Source organism: Myodes glareolus, chromosome 24 (genome assembly GCF_982192425.1).
Source record: "Myodes glareolus chromosome 24, mMyoGla1.1, whole genome shotgun sequence".
Taxonomy (NCBI): domain Eukaryota; kingdom Metazoa; phylum Chordata; class Mammalia; order Rodentia; family Cricetidae; genus Myodes; species Myodes glareolus.
This window is the reverse complement of record NC_142049.1, coordinates 14,406,916-14,422,965: the sequence shown is the minus strand read 5'-3', so window position 1 is coordinate 14,422,965 and position 16,050 is coordinate 14,406,916. Positions and strand designations below refer to the sequence as shown.

The window sequence follows — 16,050 nt, the reverse complement described above, 5'->3', positions numbered from 1 at the left end:
CTTCAAGAGTCCTTACCCATCATGCAGATCAGGATCACATGTCCAGTTTGTCCCGCCTTACAATCCTCAGCACTGCCTTACAATTTTACATCTTCATGGGGATGGGTCAGGGGGTCAGATATACCCCCAGACTTCCTGGGTGATTGCTATGCACCTCTGGCTAAGACTTCTGCTTTTCAGCCTCGATTTCCCCACTCAAGGCAACTGACAAGTTTATTTTTGCCAGACTTTTAATTTCTCAGATGCCACATTCAGGCAGAAAAGAAGGACATAGTAGAATTTTGTGGGCCATCTGAGTGGAGGTTGAGTATCACAGGCCCCACCCCACCGCCACCTTAATGCCTGAAGCTCAGCTGGCCATGAGGGTAAGCATCAACACGCATTTGACTAGACGCACTGCCTGTTGCCTCGCTCTTTTGAGGTAAAGGCATTTCTAGCCAGTAAGCAAATATGTCTTCAGGCTCAGAGTACACTGGCACAGAGGCCAGGGACTCAGCAATGCTTGACTTACATTGATGTGATGTAGCCTTAGGGCTCAGGGTGTCATGAGAGAATGTGTCTCCAGGCATGGCAGAGAGGAATCCACTTCTGGCCTGCAGCTGGTTGCTCTCATTGAATCAAATCCTTGCTGAATTCCTACCTCCTTTGATGCCATCTGCCTCTTATTCTCCTTTTTCCTGCTTCAGCTTGTTGGCTCGTTTCATTTCTCCTATCTCCATTTGTGGAAAAGAGCTGGGAAGCCTCCCGCGATTTAGAATGTGGGCGTCTGTTCGCTGACTCTCTCCCATACAACACAACCAGTAGTAGCACCACAGAGTGGCGGCTGAATTCAAAACAGATTTCATGACTGTAGCTCTGAAAAGCCGTCTGCCTCTGCTCTCCGCCGTGTGACAGAAGATGCTACCGTTAGTGTAAGCCATGCCAGGTGGTTGAGGTCATATGTGGCATAACCAACCACTATGCTCTTTCAGATGACAAACATCTTCATACCTGTTAGCTCCATGTAAAGGCAAGCATATTATTTTCAATTTTATGGGTTCTAGCTATGATAAACACTAGTATCTATTCAGATACCTTTTTTTCCTGAAAAAAGAAACTTGTATATTCTTTGAATGGTATATATGTTGTGTTCGTATATGAGAGCCGTGTGTGTGTGTGTGTGTGTGTGTGTGTGTGTGTGTGTGTGTGCGTGCATGTGTGCATTTAGGTAATAGAAAGAACATATAAAGGAGGGGTGTCTCAGGGTTTCTGTTGCTGTGATAAAACACCATGACCAAAAGCGATTTATGGAGGAAAGAGTATATTTCATCTTACAATTCTCAAGTCACACTTCATCACTGAGGAAAGTCAGGACAGGGACTCAAGGCAGGAAGGAGCCGCAGGAAGGAGCCTGGAAGCAGGAGCCGTTATGGAAGTCATGGAGAAATGCTTCTCTCTTGCTTGCTTCCCAGGGAATCTCAGTGACTTTCTGTACCTGCTTTCTACACTTGATCTTAGCCAAAAGGCCAAGAAGCGATTGTGGACCTGCCTTCTAATATAATTCAGGACCACCTACTCAAGGATGGCACCACCCACAGTGAGCTGAGCCATCACGTGCCAATCATTAATAAATAAAATGCACCACAGACTTGCCTGCAGGTCATCTCGAAGAGGTATTTTCTCAGTTAAAACTCCTTCCCAGATGTTGTCTAGGTCTATGCCAAGTTAACAAGACCAAACACACACACACACACACACACACACACACACAGAGAGAGAGAGAGAGAGAGAGAGAGAGAGAGAGAGAGAGAGAATAGGAAAATGGAGATGTTACTAACATGAGGGTCCTTGGAATGCACTTTTCTTGTGTTATCTTAAATTATTTATTTAAAAACAAAATAATAAAAATATACGACATAGTTCTAGTTGGACTTAGTGAAAATAAGCAATTTGACATATATTACAGTCTGGGGAAGTTACAGTTGATGCTTATTGAATTCTTAAAATTATGAGGACAATATTTTTCCTATATGTCTTTTATTTTTGCAACGAGGTCTCATGTATCTGAGAATGATGTAGACTCCTGACCCTCTTGCCTCCAAAACACTGGGATTATAAGTGCACACCACCACACCAAGCTCTGTTTCCTGTGTATCTTGTGACTTAGCAAAACCATGATCCACAGCAGGAAACTAGAGACTGAAAAACAATAACAGGGAAGGGTTGGGTTTGAGAATGATCTGTGTGTGTGCATGTGCATGGACGTGTGGGTGTGTGCATGTGTGCACGCATGCATGTGTGCGTGTATGTGTGTGTGTGTGTGTGTGTGTGTGTGTGTGTGTGTAAACCAGTGGTGGCAAGCTCAATCATAAGTCTGTAGTGATTGTAAAATCAAACACTGGTGCCGCGAGAAGCATCTGTAGTGAACTCTGGTGAACAAGGGAAGCTGGGCTCTCAGAAGAACGGTTATGGGTGGAGTTTGTGGTCCAAACCCTGGATCTCTGGTTTAGGAACTCCATGATGTTGGGCAAGACATTGGAACACGAACAGATTTACTGTTCTGCATTGCAGGGATAGATTTCCACTAGTGCAAACATGGTGGCCCGTCTCACGTTTCTTAGCCTGGTGCCTGGGAGCACAGCACATGCTCAACCTCCCCCCAGCTTTCGGTGTCAGCAGGTTCTTTGATGAACCTTTCGTCAGTATTGCTTGTTGGACACTGAAGGCAACTTCCCAACGCAAATAGCCTTAGGATTTCACAGGTGGATCTGAGACAGTGGAGACAAGCAACTTGTCCTGGGCCACATGCCAGTTTTAGGCGAGGCAGCTGCCGTTTCAGCCCACGTTGCTGGGCTGCAGAGTTGGGGATTATAACCTCTCTTCAGAGTTTGTGGAGTAAAAATGATGCAGATTCTCACCTAAGGAATGAGATGAAAAGCCCTGGAAGATGGCGCAGCCATTGGCAGTATCGAGGACATCACAGGACAAATTTCAGTAAGGAGGTTTGGGAAGAATTCCAAAATAATCAGTGTCCCGCAGGAACCATTGGCCGCCCTCACCGCCTCCAAATCTGAGTGTTCCCAGATGTGGGCTTCTTGCCATCAATATGATGGTTTGGAGCACAGAGGAGGCCTCTGGTCGGTGGGACACCCTTCAGCCAGTGGAGTATGCCACTATGGAATGGGTAGGGTTTGATGGTGCCCCAGACTTGCTTGGCACCTTCCTCTGTGTGCCCATGGTGGGAGAGGCATCATGGAGAGGCTTCCCCAAGCCTGTTTCTGCTTTTCTTATACTAGCCCTTGCTCCAGTCCGATCCCAAGCTCTAGGCTAACACCAGACCCAGGGGGAGTTTGCCAGGAGGCCGAGAAGTTGCCCATCCTAACAGACAGGACAAATAAACCATGGGGCACAAGGCTTGTGCCAGAGTGGACAGCTTGTAGGTAGTAAGCAGCGAAAACAAATGCTTTATATGCGTCAACAATCTAAAATGTGTGTATCAAGTGCCACTACATCTGTCTGTCCAACTAGCTGTGTATCAAACCTCAGTAGTATGGTTTGAATCTCAATTGTCATACGCCCCGCCCCACCCCGTCCCAGAGTACACCAGGCTTGGTTACCAGCCTCTGGCTGTAGCTACTGTGAGATAGTGCCATCTTTAGGAGGTGGGGCCTACTGGAGTAGGTTAGGAGTCACGACTCTGCTTTTTTTTTTCTTGTGACAGAATCTCACTGTGTAGCCTTGGCTAGCCTCAAACTTGTGGCACTCAGGCCATGCTCAGCATCCCTATGGCTGAGATTACAGGCACATAGCACCTTGCCTCACACTGGGCCCTGCTATCGGAGGGGATGCTGGGGCCCTGAGATCTTCTCCTTGCTTCCCAGCTGCTGGGAGTTAAGCTGTTTTATTCCTCTGTGTCCTCAGTATCATGGTGCACCTCACCACAGGTCCAAGGCAACAGGGTCATGAGCTGGAACCTCCAAATCCACGAGCCAAAACAGCTTTCTGACTACAGGTATTTCCTACAGGGACCGAAAACTAACATACGCAGGTCTATGTGAAAATACGTACTTTACGGACGGTATATGCAGCAAAACCCAACTGCAAAGCTAGATCTGATGGCGTGGTCCGATGATCCCTGCTACTCGGGAGGCTGAGGCAGGAAGATTGCAAGTTCTAAGCTAGTCGTGGATGCAGCGCGAGTTCAGGGACAGCCCCGACGACTCAGGGAGAGCCTGTCTCCCAATAAAAAGAGGAAGACGGGGAACCTAGCTCAGCGGTAGACAGGTTCGCTTTTCGCAAATGCCGAAGACCCTCAGTTCAATTTCAAGTACTAAAAAAGATATTGATAAATAAAATAAATAAAAGGTGATTGTAGTTTAGGTTCCAGAGTATCGAAAAAAATCCCAATAAAACCCAGAAATCAACAGCAGAGGCCTCGCCCTGCAGCTGCGCCAGTTCCTCCTCTCCCTGTGCAGAGACACAAGGCTGCCTTCCTTTCCAAGGCTAATTAAGCCCTCCATCTGGGCTCTGGACACCAGCCCCTCCATTTCCTCAGAGACCTCACTCCACCCTTCAGGCCTCTCCTCTATCTCCCCTCCCTTTCCCGTCAGGGCTTCATGTGGGACCAGGTCTCTCCCATCTTTAAAGGCTAATTTTTAAAATGCGTGCCTGTATCCATGTCGATGGGTACATATGTGCATATCAAACTATATGAGTGTATAATTTTATGTTTGTGTGAAAGGTGTTTTCGTCATTCATTTCTTTTACGGCGATATCGAGAAACTTCTTTCAAGCACCCTGGCCTCTATTCCTGCCCAAATCCTTTACCGACCTCTTCTGCCAAGTGTTTGAGACATTGTTTACATAGGCTGTCTCCACATTTCCACCATCGTTCATTCTGCAGATCAGAGCCTCCCACCGCTACCTCAGCCTCAGCCTGAGCCTGCTCCTCAGCATGGAAAGGCTCTTCTGAAACTCATAACAATCCCTGTACAGAGCCACCTGAAGCCCTTTAAAGTCATTCTTTAGGCCCTCTAGGCGATACCTCAGGCCTCTGCTTCCCGCCCCACAATGCTTCAGCCTCACAATGTTCACCCTTGGTCATCCCTCAGAGCTAGACTGTGACGCTCAGACAAGTCAGTGAAGACAAGTTCTGAAAAGCATTTGCCATGGCTTCAGGCCTCATGACCTTGAATGTGCCCTCGCTATTGGCCCCCGTGGGGTGTTATGATACAACATCAGCCCTTGGGGCTGCCAGTCAGACCCTCTGGTTCCCACCTGCCCTACTGGGGCCAGATCCCTGAGGGAGAACAGGAAACTGCAGCAGGTTTCCTGGTGGTTCAAACATAGGATGAAATGGTGGTGGTGGTGGTGACCGTGGCTGTGGTGGAGGCAGCGGGGTGTGTGTGTGTGTGTGTGTGTGTGTGTGTGTGATGAAAATAGAAAGGGGGACAGAGGACAGAGCGGGGAGGGCAAGATCTTAAGGGAGGAGCGAGGTACAGGAGGGCATCCAGTTCTCCCAGAACTGTTTCCTGAAAATGCTTTTTTACCAATGTATATTTTTTGTCATACAAAGAACAAAGTCAGGCAGCCATGGCTTTGTGGGCTTAATTCTCAGTTTTCTGTTCTGTCCCCTTAATCCATGTGTCAATGTGCTAACTTTTTATTGAGGCAGACAGGTCGGTCACTGAAACGAAGGATTCTGGTTTAGAAGAATTTCAAGGTGTAGATTACTTTCCCTAGAATCTGAAGATACTAAGTTCTGAAGAAGGATCCCCTTATAAAATGCTGTCACTCACACACACACACACACACACACACACACACACACACAGTTCCAACCTCTCCTGTTGCCTTTGTAGTCACTCTGAGAGCAACACAGTGGAGACCCAGCCACCCTGCCCCACCCCTGCCCTGCATAAACTGGCAGGGCCCCTAGCTTGCATACAGAGTTTTACATAAAAGTGTGGTAGCGGGTGAGTGACACACACCCTTCTCAAAGATACCCCAGCCAGCATTTGGTAGTGACTCCATTCCCTCCAACAGATCTGCTCAAATATTTTTTATTATTATTCAAAGGAAGTTTTTGTTTTGTGGGTTTAAAAATCCATTTTAAAACTGTTTCCCTTATATATAATTTGCCACGTGTTTGTCCCGAAAGTTCAAACTGTCCGGGCAAGGAAACAAAAATCGTCAACAGGCTGTGGGGTCAATCACAGTCTAAGCATCACTACCCGGTGATCTCTTTGGTGGGACCTTCTAGGCAGGAGTTATAAGGGAGGTTGATCCCCACCAGAGTCGGTACCGGAAACACCCAGACACCGAATTCAAAGCACAAGGGAGAATTATTTAAATGGGATGGGGAGGCTGTAAAGGCAGACAGCAAACAAGTGAGTTTGTTTGCTTGTTTGTTTGTTTGTTTGTTTGTTTTAAACTGAACCTGACAGATGAGAAAGTGGGAAGTAGTCTTCAATGCATGGGCACAGGAGACCACTTCCTAAATATAATTTACCCCATTAGCACAGACGCTGAGAGCAACAATAAATAAATGGGACCTCCTGAAACTGAGAAGCTTCTGTAAAGCAAAGGACATGGTCAGTCGATTGAAAAGATCTTCACCAACCCCACATCAGATAGAGGACTGATCTCCAAAATTAATAAAGAGCTCAAGAAGTTGATCATCAAAATTCCAACTAATTCAGTTCAAAATGGGGTACAGAACTAAACAGAGAATTCTCAACAGAAGAATCTCAAACGGCTGAAAGACACTTAGCAATTGACTTTTAAAGTATTCTTTTTAGTTGTCCCAGAGAATGCTTAACGTTCTAGATGTGTCTGATTATTTGCTCTGTTGTCATATATTTTGAAATTCTGTCTCTGTCTGTCTGTCTGTCTGTCTCTGTGTGTATGTGTGCCCGTGTGTGTGTGTGTGTGTGTGTGTGTGTTTGTGTGTACATGGGCGTGTGTGGTGTGCGTGTGTATGTTTCCAACAGACAACCAGATAGTCGACAGCTTTGTTTTAACCTTCACTCTGCTTCAGGGTTAACAGATGAAAACTCAAGGTCCTCATGGACCTTTCTGGGCAAAATGCATCTCTACATACTAATGGCCGCCTCACATACATTTAGCCACCTTACGTACATATGGCTACCCTACACACATATGACACCCCTACATACTTATGGCTGTGCTACATACATTTGGCCACCCACTCCCAGGAATATATTGGACATGGTTTTTCCAGGTTTTCCACTGAGGGCTTTTGATATTTGCCAGTGACCTCATATATCCTTGATTTTAAACAATCTCTGATTGTTTTGATCAAACTCCCACAGAGGAGACTGTTTGCACCAGGCAAGCTCACAGGTCAGATTCAGGCAGTTTAGTGAGTGGGGTCTTCCAAGCAACTACCACACAAGCCAAGTAATGACCACTGGGAATTGGGCTTTTAAGGCGCTCCAAACCCATCCCAACTCTTGCAGGGTCTGGCAAGCTGCTGGCCCTCACTCAGGTTAAAGACTTTTTAAAAAGGTTACCATGGGTGTAGAAAACGGGGAAAATAAAAATAAACAAATTAATATCCCAGAGTCTTTGTTCGTCTTGCCCTATGTTTTTCTGGAGTAATTACTGCCCAGACTTTTGCAAGCCCTTGGTTAATTTCCAGGGTTTTGGAAATGCAGGTCACTGCAATGCTTGCTCATTGTCTCCTTTGCAGAAGTTCTTACTCCATTGCTTGCTGCTTTCTTATCTCTTCAAATTAGTTGTCAAATAACACCAGGAATTTCCTCGGGTCTCTTTGGAATCTTTCTCTTTTTGTTTTTTTGAGACAGGGTCTCACTAGCTAGCCCTGGCTGTCCTGGAACTCACTCTGTAGACCAGGCTAGCCTTGAACTCAGAGAAATTCACCTGCCTCTGCCTCCAGAGTGAGGGCTGGGATTAAAAGGCATGTGCCACCATGCTTGGCTTTGCTATCTTTTAAGGGGTTAGCACTTGCTCCTTTCTTCTTTCCTCTTGACATTTCTTGTTGAGAAAATCATCATTTATCTAGTCTCCGTTCTCTGTGCTGCATTTCAGTACTGGCTCAACACGGGCTGTCTTGTATCCTCTTTGCATGAAATCGGCGACTCTGCCTAAAGACCTCCCCTGTGTTCAGGTCTGCTGGCTCTATAGTTGCTGAAAGTCTGTCCTGTGATCACATTCTACCTATTCCTCATTTACACACTCACACACTCCCATGAGAGAGACATCCTCCCATCAACCATCTGGTTCCCCTGCAGAGAGGTCTGTATGGAAAGGCCCAGCACGTGCATTTTCCTTTTCTTTGTTTACCAATTTTAGAAATGAGAACTGGTTCCTAACATGTTCTGCCTGCAGCTAACAGGACTTCCCCAGTATTGGAACTCACTGATTTCAATGTCTTTTGTGTGACTAGCTTTACTGTAATTATTGTTCTTAATAATGTTCAGGTTGTCTCATTGTTGACTACCTGAGGACCCTTGGGGTTAACTACAAGTCCTTTCAACGTAACTCAGTTATTTTTAAGAGCATCCTGAGTTCTCGAAGTTGCTGTGCCATGATGGTAGAGTGATGGTAGAGACTCAAACTGTGATTGGCTCTCTAAAGAGCCTCATTCTTTGGAGTGGAAGTGGTGTCTGCAGACCCAGCCTGATGGCGAGCATGCTCACTGCTATTGCATTAGCTTCTGCTATTGCATTAGCTTATATTATGCTTGCTTGCATGCCTACAGCCTTGCAAAAGTGTAGCAGTCTTCCTCGGACCACCAGCCCCTAGCGTGTGCCATGGAGACTTATTAGTTAGGACTGCTCAGCCTTAGCTTAGGCTTGTTCCTAGCTACCTTTTTAAATTTAAAATAGCCTGTTTCTCTTCATCTACTTTTTGCCTGGGGCTTTTTTTTTTAACCTTTCTTTCATCTATACATCTTACTTCATGTCTGTCTGTCTGGTGATTGCCTAGCAAGCTATCTTGGGCATCTCCCTTTTTTTTTTCTTCCCTCATTCTCTCTTCTTCAAACCCAGATTCCTTCTCCTACTTATCTCTCTGCCCACCAGCCCCACCTATCCCTCTTCTGCCTAGCTATAGGCTGTTCAGCTTTTTACTAGACCAGTCAGGTGCCTTAGGCAGGCCGTAATGCAGCCGTAATGCATCTTTACTTAATTAAACAAATGCAACATAAACAAATGTAACATACCTTCACATATTTAAAGCAATATTCCGCAATGCATAATGCTGTGCATTAACATAATATGCACTATGCTTGTAACATATATATAGCATAGCATTGAATAAATATCTTTAAATATATAATTAGATAATAAAATTTTTGAAAGCCATCTGTGTAATATCAGAATATCTCTTGAATTTATTTTTTTGTAACTATGGTATTTTAACATCTTTTTCCAGAATATATTTACAAATATTATTGTTTTCTAGCCCCAATGACAAGAATCTACAGGAAAAATAATGGCGATGATAATATTTGTTCTCCCCTATGGGAATCATTTTAGCTATTCACCATTGAGTCTACCCATGGCCCATAATGTTCTTTATCAAATTGAGAATGTTTATTCTATCCCTGCTGTTTAAGGCTAGTATAAGCAGTGTATGCAGAATTTCAGAAAATGCTTTTTATCTATATAGATGGTTTTAAGTAATCCTTTGTTCCTTTGGTTACCCGATACATTGACATGTCTCTCAGCACTGAATCAGCCATTCACTTGAGAACATACTTTATTTGTGTGCATGCGTGTGTGTGTGTGTGTGTGTGTGCATGTGTGTTTGTGCCCATGTGTGTGTGGGGGGGTTCTTTTGATAGAGTTCAGGAGACATGTGATGACCATGATTCCCCTGAAGCATATACTTAAAAATGACTATATTGGTGGTGATAAGGGCTTGAGAGATGGATATATTAGGTCTCTGTAAGCATGAGGAACCTAAGTTCAGTCCTCAGCACCCACATAAAACACAACAGCTGTGTTGGCGTAGGTTTATAGTCCGAGAGCTAAGGAGGCAGAAACAGGAGGATGCCTGGGGCTTGGTGGTTAGGTAGTATAGCCTAATTAGTGTGCTCTAGGTCAATGAGAGACTGTCTGAAAAGAAATGATTGGCACCTGAAGTCCTTTACCCACTCTGTAAAAACTCCTTCTGCCCTCTTCCTCCCACACCAAATATCTACTTCCTGCTTGTGCGAACTTGGCTCTGGGTCCCTTTGCAATCGCTTAGTATAGTTTCTTCCCGATTGATCCACGTGAGAACATGCGTCAGAGTTTGCTTTACCTACAGGTACAGCAAAGGAGTCATTGTGTGGCTGGCCAATGGCCTCTGCCTTTTGGCTTCTATAGACAAGGCTGCTGTGAATGTGTGTGCAAACGCTTGTGTGAATCCTTGCTCTCAGGTCTCACAGGTGTCTACCCAGAGGCAGAACCCTTGCCTGTACAGTTATTCAGTGTTCCAAGAAGCTGCCGGGTTTTATTGCACTCACTCACACTCATGGGTCTTCAACATGAGTTTTTATTGCCTCTGCCTTGTGTTCTTTTCTAGAAGAAGAAAACGTGATCGCTGTTCCTTTGGGCAGTCGAAGCGTGCGAATTACTGTGAAAGGACCTGCCCGTCTCTGTAAGTAGAATTTCCCCTTAGCATGTTACCCAATTTCCTGAAAGCAATACCAGACAAACAAATGAAAACCCAATTCATTGTTTATGGTAGAGATTTCTATCCAGTATACTCAGTCTGTGTCTCTAGGAAATATTTTAAATATATTTTGAATTGGAATGCATCACTTTGCCCCTCCCTTTTCTCCATCCAGCCCATCTCAGATGCTCTCAAGCCCTACCTGTGTCCCCTCCCACTCCTCCTTCTTTGATTATTAATGGTGTGCGTGTGTGTGCATGCGCATATGTGCACTATGAATCATTCTCATGCTTTAGGGTGGTGTGGTGGCATTTCAATTGTATTTTAATAAATAAAGCTTGCCTGGGGACCGAGAGAGTAAAACAGCCACACTGGTTTTTAAACAGCCTTACTTACAGCCCGGCAGTGGTAACACACACCTTTAATACCAGTAGGCACGCTAGTTGCATAGAAACTAGGCGGTGCGTGCCTTTAATCCCAGTGGTGCGAGACTTTAATCCCAGAACTAGAAAGGATTATAAAATGGGAGGAGACAGCTCTCAGACACAGTCTCATTCTGAGATTCCTGGAGGCAGGATCTCTATTTTGGACTAAGGTCAAGGTAAGAGCCAGTGACTGGCTGCTTTGCTTTTTGGATCTTCAGATTGAACCCCAGTTTCTCTCTCTGAGCTTTTATGAATCGTGCTTCAGGGTAGAAAAGATATCAATTTGGGTTTAATCTCCCCCATGAGAGAGAAAATCAAATTGTATGCAAGATTGTACAAGGATTCCAGGGTCTTCTAGAGCTGTCAGAAGTTTGGGATTAAAAAGGGGGAAAAAAACATTTAAAGACCTCATCAATGACCTCTGACTTGGAAGGATAAACTACTTGTAATATATCATGGCTCCCAGTCCAGGTGTTGGTGAAAACCGGTGAAGGCTTTGTGGGGCGCGGAGAGAAGCTGCAGAATGCAGGAGAGGTGTTTCTTTGCCAGTGTTAGATGGCGTCGCTTACCTTAGGAGTGCTTGGCTTCTTAGGATGTATAGACGCTGAAAGTGTCATGGATTCTTCCTGTCTGTCATGGAGTCCTTATAGCCACAGGCTTCCTTACTTGTGTTCAGAAGACAGGAAGTCTCCTACTGCAGGCGGTTGTGAGCTGCCAGTATGGTTACTCGGAGGCTTCTAGCAAGAACCGTCCATTCTCTTTAACTACGGGGCCATCTCTCCACTCAGACTGGTTGAATTTGGCCAGCTCTGCACACATAGAACAAGCCACACAGTCAAGGTCACAGAGTCAAAATACTGCGTAGTTGCCTTTTTTTTTTTAATCTGGGCCACCACCATAGAATTATTTTTTAAATCATAAGAATTTCTCAGAGCCTGAAGCATCCCACAGTTTTGGTAGTATGTATGCTTCTCCCTCCAGAACTAGTATTTCACCCACAAATAATCCCTGAGGAAAGTTTTCAACAAAATGGTCCTGGACAGATATTTCCAGTCATCCTCACACTAAAATCTTTGTGTTTGTGTTCACAGGTGTGTGTGTGTGTACATGCATGCATGTGTGAGTGTGTGTGCATGCGTGTATGTGTGAGTGTGAGTGTGTGTGTGCACGCGTGTGTGCGCATGTGTGTATATGTGAATGTGTGTGTGCGTGTGTGTGTGCATGCATGTGTGAGTATGTGTGTATGTGTGAGTGTGTGTGTGTGTGTGTGTGTGTGCGTGCGTGTGTGCGTGTCAAAGTCTGAGTTGGATGTCAGGGTCTTCCTTAATCACTGCCCACCTTATTCTTTGAGACAAGCTCCCTCACTAAACCTGGGGTTCACCAACTGGTTGGCCTGGCTGGCCAGCAGGCCCTATAGATCATCCATCCATCTGCCTCTTCCATGCTAGATTTACAGGCACTTGCTGCTGGACCTGTTTTGTTTGTTTTTGATGTGGCTGCTGATGGGAAGGATCCACCTCTGGTCATTATGCTTGGGCAGGAAGCAGCTTACTGACCGAACATCTCCCCGTGATAAGCTCTTAAGCAAAAATTCTCCAATCCCTTGCGATTGACACTAGTGAAGCAAGATATTTCTTGATGTGAAAAATCAGAACATTCTAGAGACATGTTTTCCACAGTCTTGAAAATCTCTAGCGCTCTGTGGGGGCAATTCTTCCTCCTTAGGAATTAAAATGTGATAGTTAGAAACTAAAAAAAAAAAATTGTGAGATTTCATTTGGACTAAAAACTATTAAAAAGCACCAGGCGTGGTGATGCATACCAGCAATTCCAGAATTTAGGAGACAGGGCCAGGAGGATTGGGTCTTCAAGGCCAGCCTTGCCTAGGTGAGACTATCTCAAAACAAAACGAAACAAAACAAAAACCAAAAAACAACAAAACCCACAAAACCCCAATCCATACAAATTTGCATAAATAAGTAATAAACAAATGAAATGCTGAATATCCACAGGAGCGTCAGTCCTGCCAGTCTTCAAAGAGAGCAACGCAGATGTCTACCAACTGCTGAGGTGATAATCAGGACTCAGGTGGACTATTATGTGGCTATAAAAAGGAAGGCATTCTGACGAACGCTATTGATGTAGGTAGATGATGCTTGAAATTATTGACCAAGTGAAAGACACCAATTTCAAAAAGTCACATGTCACCTGACTCCATAAGATGTTACCCGGAGAGAGAAAGCTGCAGAGATGAGAAATAGACGGAGGATTTCCTGGCTACGGAAGAGCTTTTCTTTGGGAATGGTAGAAACCGCTGCTATCGTATCCTGTGGTGGACACGCTGAGCAGGAATGAATAATGAAATAGCATCTTTTATCTAGGTGACCTGGGGCTGGAAATTAGCTCAGTAGTAATGTGAGGCCTTGGGTTCAACACCCAGTACTGGGAAGACAGGCACACACCACAAAGAAAGCAAGCAAGCAACTGGGCAGGCTCTATGGCTTGACATGTTAGCAGTTGTTTAAAATGTATTTTTAATGTGTTGCCCTAATGACACTGACGGTGGCTCCCCAAGTTCAGTTTTGGAAGATTGTGATGTTGTTTTGAAAGAAAGCCTCACTCTGTTATCCAAGTGACCCTGGAACTCCCCGTGTAACCCAGGCTGGCTCGTAACCCAGGCTAGCTTTGGACTTGAGCTAAGCTGCCTGCCTCGGTCTCCTGAGGCCTGGTTTGCCAGCTTTCAGAGATTGTTTTTAAAGGTGTATGAATAGAATAAGCATCCAATAAGCAGAACAAATACAGACAGAACCCCGGAGAGCCTCATTTTTAGGAGAGCATGCTGGCAGAGGAAGCCTGGCTTTGTCCTGGAGACTGGCACTCTTCTGGAGGGAGTTCTGAAATGCTCTCACTTCTCCAAGGGACAGATCTATTGCTTGGAGCTTTTCCCTTCCGAAGCCCCACAGGCAGCTCTGGAAGCCTTTCTGAAAGCCATGCTTCTCTGCTGGCTGCCTTGCAAAGGAGTAGTTTACATGTCTGAATTTCACAGTACAGAAGGGGTTTTGTTTTCTTGTTTTATATAACCATTTTTTTAAAAGAGCTGTATTTCTGAAATCAAGCTTATTTTGCAGTCATAAATCATTCTTTTAGAGCCCGTAGTAACTACAGCCTTCCAAATGGCTGCAGTATTGAAAACTGAGATTGTTTGGTACTGTTAATTTCAAGTCCCTTTGTTGTGGAATGGAATTTAATTATAGAATGCCCGTCTTACAATCTGCCTAGAGCTGTTTAGATCCTGAATTTCTAGCATGTTCTAATCCTAGCCATATTATTATAGGGAACCCACAGCCCCAGATTTTCCAGCCATGTGTCCCTCCCCAAATGCAAGCAATCAGAAAGTCTATGCAAAGGCAATGGAATTATAGCAAAACTTTGGCGCTAACTCTGCTTGACACAGCTGGTGAGACGATTCAGAAGGTAAAGGTGCTTGCTGCCAAGCCTAACTCAATCCCCAAGACCTCTGCGATAGGACGAGAGAGCCACCACACCAGTGCCACCCCAACAAATAAGTAAAGTAATTAAAAGAAAATATTAAAAGCCTGGAGAGATAGCTCAGTGTCTGAGTGCTGACTGCTTCACATTCAGTGCCCAGCACTCTCATGGCGACTAACATCTGCCTTTAAGTCCAAATGTATACAATGCCCTCTTCTGGCCACTGTGGGAACTTCACTCATGTGGTAGATATTCACACACACACACACACACACTTTAAAAAAAAACCTTTAAAAATTCAAAATAATATTAAATCAAATGTTCTACTAACAAGAACCCTAAAGGTCAAGATGTTATAGGCTGAAATATCCACCCACTGGAAGAATGCAACCCCCCCCCCAAGTCCTGTCTGCTGAGCGTGAGTAGAATCATGGCACTACACATAATGAACAAAGGAAAGCAATGCTGAACAAGACAAGGACACACTGCAGACATGTATCTGCTGTAAGCACAGGCTTGGTTCTGTAGGGCTAGCTGGAAGCCACCTGAAAGGATTTTGCTGGCCTAAGAGGGTTTTACTGGTCTCCACAGTCTAAACACATCTTTTGGTCACCTGATTCTGCCTCTTTCCAAAGGAGCCACAACTGGTCATTTTCAGTTTTTGAAACAAGTAGATGTATTCATTATCTTTAAAGCTATTGTTTCTTCTCTTTCTTCTTTCTTTCTTTCTTTCTTTCCTTCCTTCCTTCTTTCCTTCCTTCTTTTTTTTCTTCCTTACTTTCTTCTCTCTCTTTATTTTCCTTTATCTCTCTTTTTAGTACAGATTAAAATATTTAAAGTTGTCCTTATGGGGCTGGAGAGCAGCCAGAGCATCCAGAGCTGGATGGATCAGCAGTTGAACTTACTACTCTTGCAGGAGAGAGACCTGGGTCCAGTTCAGTGCCCGAACTGCAGCTCACACTCTCCTGTAGCTCCAGTTCCAGGGGATCTGATGTCTCCTTGGTGCAGATACTGACATGTGGGCTCACAGACAGATGTATACATATAAAATAAATATCATATTAAAATGGACAATTACAAATGAGCTTCAAAGATCTGGACACAGAAGAGGCTTCTGTTCTTGATGGCACTTCCCGCTGTGTGAGGCTGTGGTTCTACTGGGCTCAACCCCACCCCCTCCTCACTGTGAAAACCAGTGGGGATGTTAGCTGGGCTGTGGACAGTAGAAACAGATGCATATCCTCTTCCTTTATAGTGGTGGAGTGGTTGTGAATTCCTGGGATCTTCTGCCTTGCTACCTGCTGCAGATGCCACAGAGGGCTCTGTGGGAACTGAGAACGAAAGCACTCACCTGCAACACTCCTAGGCAGCAAAATGAAATTAATAGAAAGTCTGCTCTGTGCTTTAGGGGATGGTGTCTTCCCTTGCTCCAAGATCACCCTGCCTCCAGATTCCCACCCTCTCTTTCTAGTTGCCGAGTTCCTAGGAAAGAGAGAACGCTGTTCTTCAG

At 44.9% G+C, this 16,050-nt stretch overlaps 1 protein-coding gene across 3 annotated transcripts in view; it reads left to right on the top strand.

The window, feature by feature from the left end:
- Adamtsl3 (ADAMTS like 3) overlaps positions 1-16,050 on the top strand; it is a 251,825-nt gene that overhangs the window by 127,084 nt on the left and 108,691 nt on the right. For all 3 annotated transcript variants that reach the window (XR_015736267.1, XM_087901260.1, XM_087901261.1), the window contains exon 8: positions 10,537-10,611. Coding sequence is in view for 2 of the 3 variants with exons in the window: in XM_087901260.1 (XP_087757386.1) it covers positions 10,537-10,611 (75 nt within the window). In the remaining variant the exon portion in view is untranslated. The remainder of the gene's footprint in view (positions 1-10,536; positions 10,612-16,050) is intronic.